This window comes from Rhincodon typus, chromosome 23 (assembly GCF_021869965.1).
Source record: "Rhincodon typus isolate 14 chromosome 23, sRhiTyp1.1, whole genome shotgun sequence".
NCBI classification, from domain to species: domain Eukaryota; kingdom Metazoa; phylum Chordata; class Chondrichthyes; order Orectolobiformes; family Rhincodontidae; genus Rhincodon; species Rhincodon typus.
In genome coordinates, this window is record NC_063354.1 from 22,180,074 (window position 1) to 22,203,040 (window position 22,967).

Genomic DNA, 22,967 nt, shown 5'->3' on the forward strand with positions numbered 1-22,967 from the left:
TATCTCAGACTCCAGCATCGGCAGTTCCTACTAACTCTGATTGAAACTATCTAAATGTTTTAATTTTCTTGTTGTTTTATTTATATTGCAAGTGGAAAGCAGAAATGAAATTCTAAGAGAAAAAGTGATTCCGCACAACTTGAGTAGCCAGTTCAACCTCTAATCAATGCAAGGTAATCTTTATTCAAATAGAGTTTACAGTGGTCGAGAAATATTGCAGAGGCCCCTTTACAATGTCTCACCTCACATCTCTGAAGTTTGCATACTGGGCACAGTAGTCTGTCCCATGAGTGCAAATAGTGATAAACGTTTCTATACCATGTTTCCCATGTCTGCACAAACGTAGTTCATGCTGATAACAATCAACTGTGGAGAACAGGGATGTAATAGAACATGAAGGTTATCTCAGTAAAGCAGGACCTTGATCAGATGGGCCAATAGGCCGAGGAGTGGCAGATGGAGTTTAACTTAGATAAATTGCAAAGTGTTGCATTTTGGTAAGGCAAACCAGGGCAGGACTTCTACAGAAAATGGTAGGGTCTTGGAGAATCTTGCCAAATGAAGAGACCTGGGGTGCAGATACATAGTTCTTTGCAATTGGAATCGCATGGGGACAGGGTGGTGAAGAAGGCATTTGGTACACTTGCCTTCATTGGTCATAACATTGAGTATAGGAGTTGCGATGTCACGTTGCGGCTGTACTGGACATTGGTGAGGCCACTTTTAGAATACTGCGTACAATTCTGGTCTCCCTGCTTTAGGAAAGATGTTGTTAAACTTGAAAGGGTTCAGAAAAGATTTACAATGATGTTGCTGGGATTGGAGGGTTTGAGCTATAGGGATATGCTGAACAGGCTGGCTCTTTTTTCCCTTGAGCATTGACCTTACAGAGGCATTGAAAAGCATGAGGGTCATGGATAGGGTGAATAGCCAAGGTCTTTTCCCAGGATTGATGAGTCCAAAACTAGTGCGCATAGGTTTAAGGTGAGAGGGGAAAGATTTAAAAGGAATCTGAGCACTCCAATTTTCACACAAAGGACAGAGCATGTATGGAATGAGCTGCCAGAGGATTTGGTGGAGGCTGGTACATTTGCAACATTTAAAAGGCAACTGGATGGGTATATGAATAGGAAGGGTTTAGAGGGACATGAGCCAAATGTTGGGAAATGGGAAAAGATCAATTTAGGATATCTGGTCAGCATGGACCAGATGGACAAAAGGGTCTTTTTCCAAGCTGTATATCTCCATGACTCTATGTGTCTGCTGCTTCCTTGTATAACGTTCAACAGATTACATCACTGGTAGGACGATTGACTTGATTCCCTCAGAATACCCTGTTTCTGGGCTAGGTGGAATTCCTTGACTGAGTTACTCGAACACCTAAATAACAGAGAGCTGTATTCTGTTTTAAACCCCAGAAGAAGTCATACAGACTCAGAGATTCTGAGATTCAATCCATGAAGAGTTAACTGGCTGTTCCAGAAGGAAAAGCCAGTAAAACTGGTGAATGAGACATACTTGACTTGTATTTGTATACTTCAAACTGGAGTGCATTCATTTCCAAGTGTTACCGTGTTTTCCTTTTTGTCACCTCTGTACTGAGCAGTAACAAATGTCTGCTCTTGAGCACTTTACAGTGAACTATATTAGAATGTTTTCCTGGCAGATGTCTGTTGAGAATCAGTTTGGGCTCATCTGGTCTGCGGGCACCCAGACATAATAATCACAAGAATGACCACTCAGCGAAGGCACTAGAGAACTACTGGTACCTCATGGAACAATAGTCAAGTAAAGAGTTGTCACTGCTGGGAGAGGGAGACAAGGAAACAAAGAGAAAGAAATGGTAAAATAAATATAAACAAATCCTGAGTATAACTTCATAGTGTTGTAACAACAACTTCTGAATGAACACGACAAAATGTTTACTTCTTTTTAGGAGCCAACTTTGAGCAAAATCCTTGTTTCTGCAGATTTTTGTCCCAAGGATTGAAAACCAGCATTAAGGTCAACTGAACTATTTGGTCCCTATCTTTGAATATAACACAGTTTGAAAGAGTCCAGATAATTTTATCCTTTCATTGTGACCCCGTTATAGACTAATAAATAATTCTTATTTGTACATTTGTTCCCAAACTATTTAAAAATTGCAGCCTTGCCTTCAGCTGGCTCTTTCGACAGAAGCCTCTGACCTCATTGATGAAAATGAATGCATGTCCTGGGAAGGCCCATGCTGTCAGTTACAGCAGAATTCTGCTGTTTCATCTATTTTTGTTCAAGACAAAACTTTTAAAAACGGCGAATGTATTGATCCGAATGATTGCCAGCAAAAAAGACAATATCGTGGATGTTTCTTTAAAGTGACAAACTGCAAATGAGGTCTGTGTGCTGCAGATAACAAAAGGCTGGAGCAAGTAACAAAGCATCCCTAGCCCAGAAATAGGGTATTCTGAGGGAATCAAGTCAATTGTGCTACCAGTGATGTAATCTATTGAATGTTATAAATATTTAATTCAATCATCTTTCCACTTAGGGGAACTTATGTGAAAGGGTGAATGGCTGGGATAGTTTAAAAGAAGCAAAGCACCCATATTTGAATAAATCCGTTTTTAAAAAATCTTTAAAATGGTGTATCCTTCAAATTGGCAAACTAATTCGGTGTAATACAGTCAGCAATGTTTCTGAAGGAACACTGCTTTCTTAAAAGGGCTAACTGAAACATGGCACAGAAAGTGTTAGACACGGTAAACATATATCTGCAGTCTGTTTCTATTTGTGCCAGAGCTATATGGTGATTTTGAAAATAAGACATGTATGAATTACAGTTCACAACAAACCAGAACTGAGGCAAAAGTCATAGGTGGATTATTTCCCTGCTCACCATTTTCTCTTTTTTTTGAGAAAGAGACATAGCATTTATCCTTTGGCACAACTCCTGATTCCAAACATCCTTGGAAAATTATAGTTACTGCCTCCATTGCTCCTTTAGCAATATTTGAAGGCTCACCCTCCGGGAATAGTGATTTCTAATTGGAGTTCTATTTTAAAATCCTTTCTGTAAATATAGCTTTCTATTGAATATTTATCTCCTGTCATGACTTTGTCAAACTTAAAGTTCCACGTTCCTGTTCCTTTACAAACAACTAAACAATATCTAGATTTATCATGAGAGATTTCTGTAAATGATAGTGTGAACACATTTTAGAAGCCGTGTCTTCATTTTGCATTCCCATTTTTAAAGTCCTGACATTAAGAATTGCAATTCTGTCAATGCATTCACAACTTTTCGCCTTGCTGTCAACATTATTCACAACACAAACTATTCTGAAGCCTGGGTTTGTGCAGAAAAACTTTCACATCTTCAAATAGAGACTCTGAAATCACTCCAAAGATAATTTACTTCCAATTCTCTTCATTGGTTTTTGCCTGAAGTCACTGACTGCCAACAAAATGACTTAAGAATATTTTGGTTCTTCTCCAAAACAACATCGAGAAGAATATGGTTGCCAATTGTTAAAGCTTTGAGGCATTGTAATAGATTGAAAAATTGTATGTCTGCAGACGCAGTCAGTAAAATCATAAACCCACTCATGGTGTGTGATGTAGATCACAGCACAAAAAACAGCCTTTAAGGAGAAACATATCAACTATAAAATGGAAAACATGAAGTTCTGACAACATTAGGCAGTGAAGTTATTGCTATCCTTTGACCAGTTCTGATGTTTTACTGTAAACCCAGCTGGGAGACTTAAGCACACACTCTTGGGAGTTTACAAGGAATTCATAAATACTGATATTTATTAACTTACTTTGATACATTTTAACACTTAAACAGGAGAAACGATCTTTTATTTTTGTTTAATAATTATCAATATTTGTCATTGTTCTAGACTTTGAGCAGATTGCAATCAATTAAATGAACTCTAATTTATCAAGTATCCTCCAAAATTGTCATCAGTTCACTCTGATACTGTTATGGTCAAATTTGGTCATGATATTTGTATTATCTGGAACCTGTAGTAAAAGCACATTGACGGGGATCTGCCCTAATATTTAGAATGCACCTGACATTATCTACAGATTAGATCATTAATCTTATATTGCTATTACAATATTTACACTGTCACATATCAGCTATAACATTTAAATGATCAGAAATCTATTGTAATCTTCATACTGTCCGGAACTGCATCAAGTAGAATCTCTGTTTTTGTCAGATAATTTGGAGTTTCCAGCTGTGAATGACAGAATATTCTCACAAATTGAACTGAAGAATTTGGTTTGAAAACAATCTTCTTCAACTCACCCAGTCCATCCACCTCTTCCACCAACACATTATACTCAATGCAAATCAGTGAAGTATTTGAGACAATCCTATTGGAATACACATTTCCCTGGGGAGCTGGAGAGGTGAGGAATAACTTTCGGCTCAGTACGAAGCTCAGATGAAGTTGTACTCGAAATCTGGTTCTTTATTGTTTGAAATGTGGTAAAGATGTTCTTATTACAGGCTTTTTACCCATGTAATTCCACATGGAAATGACGCTCTGTTACTTACACAAAGAGGAGATACAAAGGTTACAAGACAAAGGAAGGTTTCTGTGAACACGGAGGAATTTCTTGTTTAAAATATTCTCCCAGTGCCTCTTCAAAAGCGAGTGGTGCATCGTTCTCCCCCAGTTAATAACAGCCAATATAAGTAACTGACTTCATAATCCCAATCCCATCAGAGACCCAACAAATTCCATTTTTCTACTGGCTTTCTAGCAAAATCACCAACAGGAACCGACAAATGTATTAGAGGTGAAAGTGACACTTGATTGTTCTGGGCTTTTGCCTGGATATTGCTGGGTGTGTAAATATGTTTTTATATTGTATTGGTTCGATTTTCACTGCCATCATCCTTCACCATACTGCCAGTAGGAATATGGGACAATCAGACTACAATCTTTTTTAAACAATTTCTAAACAGCAGAAAGCAAAAGATACACTTACACAGATTTCAAAACATGGTTGCAGACATTTTAGCCCAACTTGTTAATGCCTGGGGTTCATAGTCCAGGTGAACCTCTTCTCATCTTAATCTAACCCTGTCATAATCACCTTGTATTCCATTCTCACTCATTTACTTATCTCGTTTCACTTTAAATCCCTTGATACTTCTTGGAAATGGGACTGATCCCAGTAACTTTTTATTTTGCGCCCCATTTCTCCAGTTCTTTAGTTAGCAAGTAGTACTCCAAGTAGAAAACAGGATAAGAATTGCGTCAAGTAGTTTAGTAACAAAACGCATGCTCAGCCAGTAGCTATGACTTGGATAACACAGTGTGGAGCTGGAGGAACGCAGCAGGCCAGGCAGCATCAGAGGAGCAGAAAAGCTGATGTTTCGGGTCGGGACCCTTCCGAAACATCAGCTTTCCCGCTCCTCTGATGCTGCCTGCTCTGCTGTGCTCCTCCAGCTCCACACTGTGTTATGTCAGACTCCAGCATTGGCAGTTCTTACCAACTTCCAGCAATGATTTGTTACTTTCGACCCGATCAACCTGATTGAGGATCTCACTGCACAGTTAACTTTACTGGCTGATTAAATTGAATAACTAACTCCATTCTAGCTTTGCAAACTAGTTGTTATCCAAATCTGAACTCTGGATTAAACCAGGTAAAACTACTGAGGTGCGTGCAAGTTACCACTTCAAAAAATAGTATGCCTTTTGTCAGATGGTGGACTGTCTTGCAATCAGAAATCTCACACTTAGGGTCTACTCAGGCAGCTCTATTTTGAAGTTGCAACAAGCTTGTGAAACAGTGTCTCAGTGCTATCACCAATGCAACTATCAGTGGTCAACTGGTCAGTATTTCTCATTATGTTCCAGGTTATGTAATTCTATGCTGCTGCCATTGTTAGTTTACTTCAAAACCTACAAAGCAGGAAAAAAAGAGGTTCTACTCTATTTCAGTTTTATTAATAATAAAGAAGGAGTTTTATATGAACTTAGGAACAGTAGTAGGCCATTAACACCCCAGACTGGTTCTGCCATTCGAGAACATGGCCTATCATCTACTTCAACACCTTTTTCCCATGTTATCGCCATATCCCTTGATGTTAATAGTACCTTGAAATTTTCAATTTGTGTCTGGAACATATTCAAAGACAAAGCTTCCACAGTTCTCCAGGGTACAGAATACCATTTTTCAAGTGAAGAAACACCTCCTCAACTCAGCCTTACACAGCTTGTCCCTAATTCTGAGATTATATCCCTTGCTTCTAGTCCCCACAACTACAGCAATCATCTTTTCTTCATCTAACCTGTCTATCTATCTCTTTAAGAATATCATAAGTTGTAATGAGATTCACCCCTGTGCTCATTCTTAGAAAATCTGGGGACCACAGGTCCAATGTCCTCAATCTCTCCTCAGTGGAGAGTTTTGCCATCCCAGGATTCAAATTGGTGAATCTCTGCTGCACCCCCTCAATGGCAAGTATAGCCTTCCTGAGGAAAGGGGACGAAATCTGCACTCATATTCCCAGTATGGTCTCACTAGTATTCTGTACAATTAAAGTAAGAAATTTTTACTCCTGCATTCAAATCTTCTTGCGATAAAGACCAACATATCATTTGCCTTCCTCATTGTTGGCTGCACCTGCATGTTAGCTTACAGTGCTTAGTACATCACCACTTCCCACTACTAAATATGTCACACTTTGTTCCTCCTAGCAAAGTGGACAATGTCATATTTATCCCTATAAGACCCTATCTGCCATATCTTGCCCACTCACTCAGTATCTCCAAATCTCATGAAGCCTCTTTGCATCTTCCTCACAACTCACATCACCATCTGCTTTTGTCCCATCCACAAACTATGTTCGGTCCCCAAACGTAGACTGTGAACAACTTGGAGCCCAAGCACTGATCCTTGTTGAACCAAGTAGTCATGGCCCAACCTAAGAATGACCCATTTTTTTTTCTGTTAACCAATCCTCAAAGCATATATTACCTCCTGTCCCATATGCTCTAGTTTTATTTACTAACCTTTTGCATGGGATCTCATGAAACTCCATATACACCTCATCCATTGGTTCACCACAGAGTGTAGGAGTCACTGTTTTAAAATTATGGGTCACCCTTTTAGGACAGATCAGGAAATTTATGATTCCTCTTTGAGGGTTGTGCAGCTTTGGAACTCGGCCTCAGAAAGTTGTGGAAGAGTGATCATCGAACATTTGTAAGTCAGAAGTAGATAGGTTGTTGTTAGGCAAGGGAATCAACAGTTATCGGGAATTAGATTGGATTTTATTGAATGGAAGAGCAGACTTGAGGGGTTGTATGGTCTACCTCTGCCATTATTTTCTATATTCATATGATCACCCTTATCTACTCTGCTAGTAGTATCCACAATAAAACTTCCATCAAGTTTGTCAAGCTTGATTTCCTGTTCACAAATCCGTGTTTGCTCTTCCTAATCAGATCTTTATTTTCTAAATGTCCAGTTATCATATCCTTTAGTGGATTCTATAATTTTCCTACAACTGACATCAGCTAATAGGTCAGTGGTCCTTTCTTTTCTCTCTGTGTTCTTTCCTAAACAGTGGAGTTACATTTATAACCTCCCAATCTGAAGGCACCACTCCAGCTTCAATGGAAACTTGAGAGATGATCACCAATGCATCCACAATCTAAATGGCCACCTCTTTCAATTGTTTGGGATGTATATTATTAGAGTTTAGAGATTTGTCATTTTGTGGTCCCATTCATTTCACCAATACTACTTTTCTGGAAAAAAAATACTTATTTCTGTCAGTTCCTCATTCTCACTAATGCCTTGGATCTTATTATTTCTGGGGGATTTCTTGTCTCTTCCTTTGTGAAGACAGACACAAAGCTATTTTTGACAAATTTTCCTGAAACTGCCTGTAACGGACCCACATTTGTCTTTGTTTTTCTTCCTTTTTAGGTATTAGAGCACATTTTTATGCTTCTTGCTAGTTTACATTTATATTTACATTCTATTTTCCCTTTTTTTGGTCTGAATTTTAAAATGCTCCCAAATCCCCAGGGATACCAAGACAAAAGCAATACACTGCAGACCTTGGAAATAGGAAATAAAAACATAAAATGCTGGAGATACTAGGCAGGTATGGTAGCCTCCGTGGAGCAACAGAAAGAGAGTTAACATTGAGTCTAATAGGAGTTCCAAAGAAGAGTCATATTAGACTTGAAGCGCAACTCTGTTTATCATTCCATAGATTTTACCAGATATGCTGAGCATCTCCAACACTCCCTGCTTTCTAATAAATTTATAAGCCTTCTCCCTTGGTCTAGCACAATCCTTAACTTCCTTTATTAGTCACAGTTGATTCATTTCCATGTTAGATTTTTGCACCTTAATGGAATGTACATTCATTGCAAACCATGTCTTAATTCTTTAAGTAGTAGCCATCAACTGTCTATCATCATGTCTTTTCATGTATTTTCCCAATCTACCACAAGCAACTTTCCCCTCCTACCTTCAGTTTCCTTTGTTTAGGTTGAAGGCAATGGTTTTTAAAAATTAAAGGAAAATTCACGTATATTTTGGTCAATCTTCCCTAAAAAAAATTAATCTACAAGGCTATGAATCAATACTTTCTCATTGCATGACTCTAAACCTAAAATAACACGTGTTTATTCCCTGAGGTAGCCAAAGCCTGTTTTTACCACTCACGGATTTACCTATTTTTCAGGTTTAATTCCCAGTGTAACAATTTAGAGTGATAGAGGAATATTGGGTTCCAAAAAAGAGTGAGAAAATCAATTTAGAATAAAACATTTTGAACATTGTTAAAACTCAAAAGTATACAATGAGGAGTATACTTTTCAAATGCTTGAAAAGTATACTCCTAATCCTGAGATGGTGGGGTTAAAATGTCTTGGGTGAGAATATAAAATAGATGGCATCATAGTGTTGCCTGTTATTAAGTTTCATTCACATAAAGTGGATCTTAAAACAGGCTGCCAACATGATAACCTTCAATTAGAGCGACAATTCAACATGATTTTTAATCCCAGTTTATGAAAAATCTAACTTTATTACTATGGTACCAAGCGCTTATTGTAACATGAAGGTAGGATAACGAAAGAGGTTATGTGCAGGAGAAAGTTATGATCCTGCTCTTTGTACGTAATGCCTCGCTATGTGACTTAAACCAGCCTCGGATTGATCATGTCAGATTTTAGGGAACTATCTGTTTGGTAATTCTCGCATTGCATGATTCTAAACCTAAAATAACACGTGTTTATTCCCTGAGGTAGCCAAAGCCCGTTTTTACCACTCACGGATTTACGAGAGTATCATGGCTTCATAACAAACAAAGAATGAATGAATGCCAATTGCTGTCGTACAAAGAATTTTGCCCTCGCTGTAGAATCTAAAGATGATCCAGATTACAGAACATTTGCTCCTTTACCTGCTGACAATTAGCTTCAGAGATGCACACTCACTGCCTCAATGGCCACGTTTATCACTTAAAATACATCTTATAATGCAGATCATGCTTATTTCCAGATGTAATAATTTGTTTAGAAAAGGACTTTTTTTGCTGCATTCTCAGCCAGGAGCAAAAGAATAGAAGCTGCAAATTTTTGAGTATCACACACTCTAAGAAAGTATCTCCAAGGCAGTGCCGAATCTCAGGGTTAAGGTGACAGTGATAAACTGCTCAAGTTTTGGTCCAGCAGTTTGTGACAAATGTATGCTATCAGTGGGAGGCCTGGACTACTGGCCAGACATATTCAGAAACCATGGGCGTACTGCCCACGATCTGCAATCTGCTAAAATTCATGGTTGAAAAATTGTGCACAATGTGACTTGCAATGTGGATAGTCAGTGGTCCACGGTGTGCATGGATTTGTTTTCATTCATAAAATCTGGTTTATGAATGCCGACTCTTCTTTTCAATCTGCTCCAGGCTGTGTGCTTTAATCCGTTTGACATGTCATTATAATAGCTCATAATTCCATAAACACGATTTCTATTATCACAACTGCTTATCCTTGGATCAGAGTTTCAAAACAGCAAACTCTTGGCCAGTTCTACATAAGCCAATTATAAGAGACTTCAATAAATGCCATTTATTTCTTTCTTTGTTCAAATTGCTCTTCATACAACCAACTTGAATTTAAATCTATGCCTGAATTTATGCTGAGGTTTGAAACAATTAGCCAGTGGTTCTCAGTTTAAATTGCTCCATTGTTCCACACATTTGCAACAAGCCTCAAATTCTTTACAAATATCTTTGCATATATTGTGTAATGGTCATTGCTTTGCCAGTAGATTTTTAGTTAATTCCCTTGTTAACAACTGCCAACACTTTTGGCCAAATTTGCAAGATTCCACTGGCCTTGTGGAGCTTAACCAACAGCGAGTGAGAAATGAGGCTTCCACGTAGAGGAGAAAGTTCTGCCCAGTAATATATACATATATATTTTATAAAATAAGAGTTTCAAAACACTCAGGTGGAACTCGCTGTTGTCATCTGGATTTTGAGATAAATGGATGTGGTGAACAAAAGAATGAGCCAATAAATGAAGTGGTGCTTGCTGATTGTCATACCTGTCACTGTAAGCTGCGGCAGCAGCGGCAGCAGGCTGGGCATATCTGTATGCAGCATAGCCTCCCTGGAACAGAAAGAAGAGCTTCATTATAGACGGGGTAGAGTAGATTAATACTGTGGCAAATGATGCTTCGTCTGTAAAACGGAGGCAATGAAACGGTCAGAGAGGTAGAGGCTCTGCCATCAGTCAGAACTGGAGATGCAGTCAAACCACGAGCAGAGCAGACTGGTGCCACCCGGACCTGAGGCTCAATTAAAGTGACCGGAAAGAATTGCTGATAACAAGGTGTAGAGCTGGATGAACACAGCAGGCCAAGCAGCATCAGAGGAGCAGGAAGGCTTTTTTTTTCTGAAGAAGGGTCTAGGCCCGAAACGTCAGCCTTCCTGCTCCTCTGATGCTGCTTGGCCTGCTGTGTTCATCCAGCTCTACACCTTGTTATCTCAGATTCTCCAGCATCTGCAGTTCCTACTATCTCTGGAAAGAATTGCTGTAGTGTTTAGGTTGTACTACTTTACACCAGTTTGTTGGGTCATTCTGCTGCTAAGCATTTGCCCAGGAAAAATTCCCGTGGAGAGAATTCTTTTTAAGTTGGTGCAAAATACAAAGACGGTATGTAAGTTCAGGCGGAGACTGAGATACCTGTACAGTTGTATCCTGATATAAACTGCTGCTGTTGATAATTGACTGTCTCCTTTTCGCAGGTGACGGAGTAGCCGTGAAAACAACAGGCACTTTAGAAAGCAAACAAAGTTAATCCTTTGCCTGTAAGACGCTAAACCCGCTCACTTGAATTATGTAGGCTCTTGAGGATTAAAAACCGTGTAAACACAGAATTAGAAATCAAGTGCCAAAGGATAACTTCTTCTGTCAATTTCGTCGCACTTTTCTAATAATTATGCATTTTTCTGGGGACAGTTTGGTTTGTTGGACGAAATATTGGCTTTCTGAATCTTTTTAGAAGTGTGCTGTAAATCAGCTTCTCAAACGATGTTGTTAGTGCTTGTTGGATTTGTGGTTCAGAAACGGTGAAGTTTTCAAATGCTTTGCAAACTTCTTAAAAAAAAGTTATGAATTTGATAGTACTGCTCAAGCAAAGCTATCACTAAGCAACACATGGATTTTTATTTTGGTGCCACATGGAGTATTGACGTGCCCTAGAACTATCCATCTCGCCCTCTCCAATACACTAATTGCTAACACCAGTCTAAAGAAAACAACTTAAATGTTTTGTGGCAGTGTTACAAATCCTGCTGCTGACAGCTTTAAAATGGTGGCGATGCCACAGCATCTGTGCTCCCAATTCTGGTCAGAGTCTATGATAGAACATCACTGATGACATTAAAAACAAATTATCCAGCCTTGCCAATAACAGTGAGAAGAACCAAGGGAGTAACATGCTCATTGTCATCTACAAAGAGGAAGAGTTAGCTGGGCTCAGTTTCATCCCACAGTGTTTCATGAACTGAACTTTTGCTGTTTTAACCATGACCTTTCAAACCTGCAATTGATATATTTGTTGAAAATAAAATCTTAACAATTTATCACTGTGCTCCTGGAAGTAGAAATTATAGAATCCCTACATTGTGGCAAGAAGCCATTCAGCTCATCAAATTTGCACTGATCCTTTGAAGAACATCCCACCCAGGCCCAGCCCCCAATCCTATCCTCATAACCCTACCTTGACCATGGTCAATCCACCTAACCTGCATATCTTTGGACTGTGGGATGAAACCAGACCACCCACACAAACACAAGGAGAACATGCAGACTCCACTCTGACACTCATCCAAGGTTGGAATCAAATCCAGGTCCCAGGCGCTATGAGGCAGCAGTGCTGACCACTGTGCCACTGTTGCACCTGTGAAATTCATTAGGACGGATTTCAATTTGAATTTGAATTGATGGCAAGGAGGTTTTCCTGATAGGAGAAGTGACTCCTCACCGTTTTGAATTAAGAGAATAGTAACATCCTTCCAGATGCTGGGAGCACAACAGATAAGTGCTAATGGATCCACATCCCTGCATGGGCTGCAATGCTGAAGCTCTGGCAAAGGTGGGGAGCTGGTGAAGTGGTTAGTGTCTCAGCGGTGTGTTCAGCATGGGAATCAGACACTGCAGAGATTTCGATAGAGGATGCAGTGAGCGTGGCAGTGACTGATCGATTTGAAACCTCAGAATTGTTAAACTCCTCAGATACTGTGCTAAGCGCAATGTTAATTAAAACACAGGGACTGCAGCCTGGGTCCCTGGCATCATGCCATCTCATTCACTTTTTAAACAGCAACTGAATGAATGGAACAGGGTATTGTTGGGTCCACAGAGGGCTGCCTATCTAATAAAGTCATCCCCTCCCTCTCCCTTATGGGAGTTTTAGGCTCATTAACATTCAGATGGGATTTTGTTTAAAATATTAACCTAGAAATTAAATTAAAAGGTAAGAGAAATCATCCTGTAGAAAGCTTCAATTATACAGCTCTTCAAATAAATCTCTCATAAACCTTTCACAAGGATCTTAAACGATTCCTAAACAGCGGTCCTCCTCCCAAAGGTTAATGGGTGTTTCTTCACAATCTACTGTAGCCAATAAATCTGTGACAATTTTCATTTGGTACACTGATGAACTGGGTCCAGATCCTGTTACAAAACACACATAGCTGCTGCCCTTTCCATCATGATATTTTAATTACAACATGTCCAAAAAAAAGTTGAGTTTTTATTTGCTACAATGTCAATTAATGTCTCTCAGCTGGAGGTAACATGTTGCTGTGGACTCCCTTACACAGGAATTGGATGAAACATATGAAAACTTAATTCACTCTGTATACTTGGTAGGCACCAAGGGGACCACATCGTAGGATGTACTAATCCAGTTCACAGCAGTTAGGAAACAGTTTTAGGTCATCTCGTTCTCCATAGGTGGTACCATCTTAAATAGCCATTCTGATTAAAGTGACATTGATGTTTTTAATCATTCCTTTACCATTAAATCTGATTTACAATGATGTGTTCTTGCACTGTTACAGCCGCTTTCTCTATCCTAGGAACATAGGGGAGCAAAATAGACCGTTCGGCAACACGGGCTTGCTCTGCCATTCAGTCAAATTACAGTTGATACTTCTTTTTGACTCCCAGAGAGGAAAAAAAAATCTGGAGCATGCTGGGTTTGGGAACAAGTTAATAAGTTAATATCATACAATGGTGTGCAAGGTCTCCATATAAATGGCCAAGTACACACCAAAGTTACACTGAGGATGCGGGTGGGGGAAATGTAGAGCAGTATTAAGTAATTTACAAAATAAAAGTTCAAAAACTTTGAACTTCCCCTTTAATTGCAATGTAAATCAATTAGGTGGCTGCTAAGGTCACAGAATTTTTGGGCATAAGTAAATCATCTTCTCGGGTATAAAATGCCTCAATCTTTTACGATCAATTTTCCCACTCAAATAAATTTCTGCCCTTAAAATGGATCATGCCTTGAAATTGCAGCACCTTCCGCGTGAATTTCCTGCAGTGTTTGCTCAAAGCCTTTCTTCAAATTGCGAGCAGATTTTTGGGTGAAGCGAGAAATAAGCCTTTTTATGAGTTTGTTGCAATTGAGTCTTTTTCTAAAGTTTGTCCTCACTGAGATTGTCTTTATTGTCTCTTACTTGCATTTTACGGCGCAAATGCAAGTGGCATTAAAAATTCCAAAAGGTTCTTCAATTGCAGGTAATTAAACACGTGACTAGAGTGCATAAATGAGTTGAAACGTTATTTTTCATTCAATGGGTTTAATGCTTTATCTTGAGCCCTTCCTGTTTATACTGATTTACACCAACTTTATAGTTGGGCATATTCTCAGAAGATTCACAGGAAATTTGAGAATAACTTGACCTTGGCAAAATAGGTGCATTTTCAAATCTAGCTTCCAGAATGCACCAAGCAAATAGCAGATAAGGGTCTGTACAATAGTAAAATAAAAACCCTAGACTGCTTACAAACACTAAAATCCTCTTATTCAATGAGGATTTGGCTAAAGATCAATGAATAAAACTGAATCAATAATTTCCAATCAATTCATTTATTGCTACATGCATGTTCTATGAAAAAAAATCAATACAATTCTGTAAGACTTAGGAATGTCAGAGATCTTGAGGGGGAGTTTCCCCTGGGGATTTAATGATGAAATTGTGCTTGAAATTACACTTGCTTGCGCACTCATTAAGATGATGGTACATTTATGCAAATCAATATATGACACTGCAGGGATGCAGGCCATTTGGCCCATCATGGGTGTGCATATTATTAGCATGTGCTAGTTTGTAAAATTGGGCTTAAATCAGTGGAAACAATTGGGACCTGAGGGAAGCACAGAACTCGGACCATATTTCTTTAGGAATAAAATTTTGAGTTTGAAGCCATGTAATCATTAGTCACAGACATTAGGCACAGCTTGTTTAAAGAACTTGCAATTGGGGAAGCTTTCCAGTTTTTAATGTCACACATCTTGATGCCACAAAACACATTCAAAAAAAACCATTGCAGATCTCAATGAGGATAAATTTAAAAATTGCAGGAAAGTATCAGAATTAAGCCTTCATTTCCTACTGCGCCAAAAATTCTAAGAATAATTTTAAATCCGCTCTAAAACAGTATAATTACAGGAAATTAAATTAAGGATGCATCCACTATAATGAGCCAAGAAGTGGAGTATTTTCACCCAAGGACACACGTAATCAGGACATAACACAAATACCTGGCATAAGTGAGTGAGGAAATTTGGAAATAACCATTTAGCATCCGAGTGTCCTCACTATTTTGCATTACCTATCCACTTTTTGCCTATTCAGGAAGGTCCACTCATTTGATCCTAAATCTTTTCATTATGTATTCTGTTTCAACAACAAGCTTCAGTTCTTGTTTAATTATTTTGTTTACAGCTATTGTTTTAAATGATACTTTTTACAGCATGGGAATGTGAGGATCTCTTTACACTAATGGTAATAAAAGAACTCAACTTGCTGCATGAGCTTGCAAGAGATAGTCTCTATTTGAATGAGATCCCTTTGGGATATCACACTGCAACGCCAGTGCAAGGCTACTTATTTCCATGAAAACCATTACAGTACTAATATTGGCTGCAATGGAAGACAGTAGTTTATCTAATGGACCAGAAACATAAAATGTTTTTCATTATGCTCTTGCACAATATTTATTTAAAACTATTGTTTTTAATCATTTGTGTTGGCTACATGACATAATCCACCAGTAATTCATGTCCTGTTCGCTGGTGTCAGCCAATGTTTGTTGCCCCTCCTATCTCCAGTCACTCCATTTCAATTATAAAGCAACAATTAGCACTATTTACAGATGATTTTTGAACTAATCACATTTTTTTAAAAAAAAACATTGTAATAACAGTGTCTTAATTATACATGTTCGATGGTCACAACTCACTTAATGCCTCAGGATTCATGCACCCAAGAAAATACGTAGAATTCGCCTGCCTGTGGCAGCAAAGTGTAAAATGACAGTGATAGAAGAGCTCTGTGGCCACTGTGGAAATAAGTACCTTAATCAGCAACAGCTACTGTCACTGTAGCTGGATTTTGAATGCTATCTGTTACATTTTTTGTCCAATAAGACAGTTTTGCTCACATAGTTTGGTGCTCTGGTCATGGATAATGAATAACAATGAGGCAATCAAACAAACCATGAAGAATGAAGGAAAAAAAGATTTAATAACCAGTTAATTAAAAGCTTTGTGAAAAATAATTGCAATTCTGCTATGAAAGATGGATCATCAATTTCTGGTAGACATTTTCAAAGTCTTCCCCAGTCAAATAGTATGGCGAAGGTTTCTGGAAATCTGTGAAGAAGGGCATAAAGAGGCACAGAGCACAACAATGATCAACATTCGTTTTAGTACAACTTTCAAAAAGACATCACAGGCGAAGTTTTCTGATCCTATACCTGAGCATATTATATCAGGCACAGAGAATTGACGTTAACCAAATGGGGTGGATTTTAAATTGAAGTTCTTCCTTACTGACCAATCACTTTCCTTTATTTGCTTCACCCATACATAGCAGGAGAGAGTCCAGAAACAGGGAAATCCACCCCGATCGAACAAAATCTGAACTTGGTGAACCAACCAGACACACTACTCAGCATCATCCAGATTCAAATATAGACCTCAATATTTTTCAGGCAATTCATCTATTCCCACTAGAAACGCTGACATTGTCTACATCCAACTCAGAACCTAAAGGAAAAGTTGCTGGAAAAGCTCAGCAGGGCTGGAAGCATCTGTGAAGAGAAATCAAAGCTAACGTTTTGGGTCTGATGACCCTTCCTCAGAACCTGACCCCAACCAGACCCAAAACGTTAACTCTGATTTCTCTTCACAGATGCTGCCGTACCCGTTGAGCTTTTCCAGCAACTTCTGTTTTTGTTTCTGATTTACAGCATCCGCAGTTCTTTTATCCAGAACCTAAATCATTTGTCTTAAATCAGTGCTTCTCAATCTTTTTTTCCCAATGTGCCCATTCTTCAGAGATTTCAAAGGGAAAGGAGAATAGATCTCAGAGCAGGGTCGGGCAGGGGATGTGTTTTAGGGGCATGGTATGAATTGTGAGAGTCATAAATGACTATTAGTTTGTTTGTTTTCTTTTTTAAAAGAAACACAAGCTGTTGCTCACAGCTCAAAGGTCATCTTCAGCTCAGTTCACAGCTCGAAACTAAAAATGATAAAATATAAAGAAAAACAGCGAGAGTTTTGGTGATGTGGAGTAAAGCTGCAAGGGAGGGCCGTGAGAGCAAACGGAAGTAGAATTGTGAGAGTTGCCGGGGGCGGACAGGGGGGTGGTCGGGGTTGCTGGAGAAGAGGTTGTTATTGTTTTGCACCTACCATTTTGCAGGCTCTGTTGAAAGAAGGTGCAGGGCCTTGAAGGAGGGTCATTACTCCACACCCACAAGACCAAGGCAAAAATAGAATTCACATGCACACACATTAAGGGGCTTCGGTGCTAATCCCAGGGCTGTTCCATTTTGTGGTCAGTCCTTGGTCACAACTGCTGCTGCAGAGGCATGGGAGCTCGCAACATCAGCTGCTTATCTTGTGACCTCACAGGGAGATCACAGCCTGTGATTTGGGGATGCCCCATCTTAAATCTCAAGAAAATGTAGTGCAGTATAAAGTCAGTGCAAAACCTTGTCCAAAAATACCATCGGATCTGGTACCCTTTAATCGAGGAAGTGCTGACAGCCCCAACACAGAATTTTCACAATTACGAATGAGTTCAAGGCAATCCAAAAAGCAGTAAGATAACAGTCACAACAATAACTCAGATCCAGCTGCTCAGGCCTATTTGATATCCGATCGCGTGTGCAGCTTGAAATTTGATCTATCATCAGATTTATTCCCCACTCTAATCACAGCAGCAGGACTATTGGATCATTATCTCACTACTGCAGGATCCAGAGCCTAAGTATTCTAGTGGAAATCTACTGTAGTTAGAGTCAATTTAGTGGTTGAGTAAACCCTTTATGCTGGTAACAATCAACTGTAATCTTGTACTTGAGGCTCATTCATTCAGTATCAACCTTGAGGGAAGTTACAGAGATATTATCTACTCTATTTGGTAAAGTTTTGAAGTAATTTGTGGTATTTTACTATTCAATGTATTTCCAAACTACCAAGTAATGCTATTTATATGCATAAGTGGATTTGCTGGATAATGAGACTCTTTCATTGTCGTTTCTAGTCTGCACCACTTTTGGAACAGGCTGCTGTTAAAAAGGGACTTCACTAAAATTCTTTTATTAGTAAATTTAGAAAGGCAATTTCTCACTGCATTAAAGTGTTGACTTAAGCTCCAACTTGTAGCTTGTTCTGAATGCTCTTTAGCTTAACAGTTTGAGAAATTACGCAGTTTGATTTTAATTTTCAAATGAAGCAAATGTTCTTAAAATTATGTAATGAGCTAAATTTGTTCAAAATGATTCACCTTCCTCTTGATAACTGGTAGATATCACTTGGTTTTTATATTTGTTACTGCTGGATTATAAGTACTCTAATTTAATTAGGTTCATTGCCAAACCAATTTGATATAAGAGCAATTGAATCATTTTAGTAATCAGATCTGCTAAACCTGTCTCTAATTAACAACTACTGTTCTGCTCTAATAATGATCAAAGACCTGCCTCTTCAAGGGGGCATTGACTATTTCTTTTAGACCTATTGATGTCTGAACGTTTGAATGGTTTAGCACCAATGTACATATCCAAAGGAATTTCAAAAGTGCAATCAATTTCTGCAGGTAGAGTAGACATTGTTTCAGTTGTAATTGTACACTCCCCAATGCAGATGAAAATCAGGCATGTATGCTTTCAGCTCACCAGTTGTAAACTATTTGATTTAAAAATCAATACTCACGTAAATTTCTGCCCCATAAAACCCATCCTGGTAAACAACTCTGCAAAAAATAGGAAGCATAGTGAATTATCTTTTGCATATTTGATCGTAAAACATCTGCCATTAAACCTGGGTACAATCAGAGGACAGTACTCCACAAATGAGCAAACCCATCAGCTGCAGCGTCCAGGCTACATTCACACCAAGACAACAATGCATGCATTTCTTTGTCAAATTGAGCACTCCTTAAAATATACAGTCCCCAGAAGGCATGTAAGAGTTCAAAATGATCAAGTAGCTGAGATTTTTATATTTGGTTTTCAACCTGTTGTGGATGTGATAACCGACCACACAAAGGTCTCAGTTTGGCAGCTCTTGACTAGAGAATGACATTCTCCAGGCTGTGCAGGAATTTGTGCTCTTACAGTTACAGTGCACAATGGGAAGATTTCTGAGATTTTCATACAAAAGCTGCAGCTTAAATTCTAAATGCCTGAAGGTACTTTATAATCATGGCTTTTTCTCTTCACCTCCCCAGTCCTATCCATAAAAAAACCTCTATAAATCATGACTATGTACCACTAATTCACAATTGTATGCCGTTCAATGGAGAAATTTGCAGAAACATGAGACTTTGCCTGTAACAGCAAAATAAAGCCCTGCCAACTCGATTTGTAGGATTGATGGCATGCATATTGTCCCGACTCCCTGGCTGGATAAGGATCCCTACTGGTAAATTTGTACTTCTATAGACTGAGGGGTTGCTTTTTGCAGCATGGTGTTGCAGACTAATGTAGAAGAGATGAGATGTGTGCCAAGAACAAGGTCAAAATGTAGCTTTCTGTGTATGACAGGAATTATATACAAAGTGCTCATTTACTAATAACAACAAATTGTTGACTGAAAGCTGATCTCCTTGGAAATTGTGCAAGGAATATATTATTTGGGATTGGGCTCATTTTTCACTGATTTTCTTTACAGATTTTCTCACATTTTAGATTATATATGGAGCATCAATAATAAATATCAGCTGATCTTAAGATGTTTGATGGAGTTGAAGCACATTTGCAGTTCTTTTTATATCCTAGTGACAGCTGAATTTTAGAAAATGCTCATCTTGCTTCCCTTTCAGAAGATATGCCATGAAGCTTAGCAAAGCTAATGAGAATTTGTCCACATGTGGATACATAATTTTTTTTTAGCTAATTACAGAATGTAACTTTTCAGGGAAAAAAAAGTAACATTCAGGAATAGTCATCTCAAATGAGAATGCTGTGCTGGAAAAAGTAATTTAATCCCAAGAGACCATTTTTAGCAATTGGTCAATAGAGCCCAACTTGCCAGTTAGAACATGAAACTTTATACCAATCGCTACAGGGACATAGGAGCAGGCCATTCAGTCCCTCCAGTCTGTTTTACATTCAATTAAAATATGACTGATCTGTTCCTTGCTGTATTGACTTATCTTTACTCCTTTAGAGTTCCAGTTTTCCACTAATCTTTCTTTAAAGTAATGAGTTTTTTTGGTTTAACCCCTATATGGCTGAGCTCTTATTTTAAAATTATGTTCCCTTGTTCTGGATTCCTCCAGCAACGAAAGTAGTTCCTCTGTATGTAGCTAAACAGATCTAATTATTATCTTCTAAAGCTCAATTAGGTCACGCTTTAATACAAGAGACTGCAAAATAACTATATGCCTATTGTATACATAATTCACCACTTGGAGAATTTCACTTCATTGAATCTGTGGAATACCATCTCCAAGGCCAGTCTCTCAATCCCAAAGGGGTGACATCCAGAACTAAACACAGGAGGAACCACCAGAGTAAGTGCACTTCTCTATTCTTTCATCCAATCTTTAAATGGAGAAGAGTACGGATAGGGGTATCAGCTGTGGTAACATAGTTGCTTCCTGTTTTCTAAGGTTTCATGTTCAACTTCCATCCCAGAGTTTGTGATGTTTCTGGTGTGGTAATGCAGGGGTGCTGCACTGATGGAGATGCTGTCAGGTGAGAGAATTTTGTGGAACAGTAGTAGTGCCCCTACCTCTGGTGCAATAGATCCAGTTTTAAGTGCCATCTGCCCTAGGTGTTTTTAACCAACCTGTTCAGACATGCTATGACATGCCTCTGGAACAGCTGGGACTTGAACCCAGGACTTCTGGATTAGAGATAGGAACACTAACACAATACCACAAGAGCCCCCTCCATTTGTCCCTGACATGTATCATAACATGCGTGAAAAGGTTGATTAAAAAGTACCTAGAAGAGTCAGAGGAGGGCTGAGGAGGAACATCAGTTGTCACGTCGATAGAAAGGAATGATTTCCATTGGTGATTGCATCCAAAGCGTTACAGGATAGCCTTTAAAATAGTTAGGCTGCTCAGGGGTCAGCAGCATTTCTTCACACAAAGGATGAAGGAGGAATATGTATGGAGATTAGGTCACTTGATTTATTCAAGGTTGAATTAGATAGATGTTTGATAGAGAAGGGAGTCAAAAGTTATTGGTGAAGACAGGAAAGTGGAATTGACACCACAGCCAGATCAGTCATGATCTTAAAGAATGAGCTTAAACCAGGTGAAACAAGGGCGAAATGGCCTGCACTTCCTCCTAAATCCTTTGTTTCGACAAAGATAGCGGAAATTGGGATCTAACTTTCCCAAGAAACTCTTATTCTACGTCAACTGAAAAGTGTCAAAACTCAAATTGACGGTGGTTGTTAAAGAAGAGCTTTAATGCTCACAGAGGAAAGGCATATAAATGGAGCTAAAATACAGATCAGCCATAATCTAACTGAACTGCAGAAGCTGCTTGCTCCCAATTTCTATGCTTCTGCGAACATGCACAAAGGAAACCTGAGGCCAAGTCAAGATTCCTGGGAACGCTATTTGTATCAACTTGTCAATCAGCAAATGTTACCTTCATCTCAACTTTGTGTCCTCTAGCTCCTGTTCAATCACCAAACCAATTCATAATATTGTAGATTTTTAGTTTTATTTATTGTGTGGAAGGCTATCAAATTATTGATGCAATTTCAAATAATCAAACATTGGATACCTCTCCTATCCACTGTGCGGGGCCTAACCAAAGCATTGACTGGATCAGCCAGACATGGTGTACCCTTCGCAAATCTAAATTGGTTCTTTTTGCACAGCTTATACTTGTTCAGTTCCTCAGTCACTCCGTCGCTAATGACAGGTACTTGTAACTTTCCTTTAGTTGATGCTAAACTGACTAGTCTGAGACTACTTGGCTGCTCTTTCCTTAAATCATGAAGTTTAATGAGCAATTTTCCAACTGAGGAGTGCAATCTCTGAACTGATACAGCTTGGAGAATTGTGACTTAAGTCCCCACCAAGAACCTGGGTGGAAACTGGAAAATCATACATCTGATCAATTTTTCCCTTATAATCTGTGAATATATAAACTAAATTCATTAAATTTAATTCCTTGACATCTTAAAGTTCCCTTGTACTGTTGCTATATTGCTTGCTTTTCCAGGCAATAGATGATATTGTCCATTACATTCTCACCTACGCCTGTCTTTGTCAATTTCTATTTAATATATTTGTAAAACTTTTTTGAGTGTAGATATTCCTTGCAAGATTTTCAGATTCTCTTTCAATAGCTTTTATTCTTATTTGCATCTCTTTGTTGTTTTTAAATAGCTTTCCCAGTTTCTGGATTTCCATGTACTTCACCTTGTATCTGTAAAGCCCTCCCTGTTTAACTTGTCAAATTACTCAGCCTGTGCAAAAACGACAAGTCCTCAGAGTGAAAGCAAATTCCTTGCTCCTCAGTTGCAAGGAATGTCAGAGCTGATGCTCTAACTGTAATATTGAAGCTACCAAGTTATCATTTTACCGATTCTAGTCACACTGAAATGTCTGGGTGAGAATAACTGGGAATAGTTTAATTTAAAGCTTGCAGGTTAGGTCATATCTATTATAAGTATTTCATTTATTACAAGTTCAATCTATC

At 38.7% G+C, this 22,967-nt stretch overlaps 1 protein-coding gene across 3 annotated transcripts in view; it reads right to left on the reverse strand.

Annotated features, from left to right (window-relative positions):
* Positions 1-22,967, reverse strand: part of rbfox3a (RNA binding fox-1 homolog 3a) — a 255,819-nt gene that overhangs the window by 21,283 nt on the left and 211,569 nt on the right. For 2 of the 3 annotated variants that reach the window (XM_048610905.1, XM_048610904.1), the window contains exons 9-10: positions 19,006-19,045; positions 10,588-10,652 (exon numbers count right to left, since the gene is read on the reverse strand). In XM_048610905.1, coding sequence (XP_048466862.1) covers positions 10,588-10,652; positions 19,006-19,045 — 105 coding nt within the window. Of the gene's footprint in view, positions 1-10,587; positions 10,653-16,341; positions 16,438-19,005; positions 19,046-22,967 lie in introns of those variants that run through there. The other variant, XM_048610906.1, reaches the window with a different exon arrangement.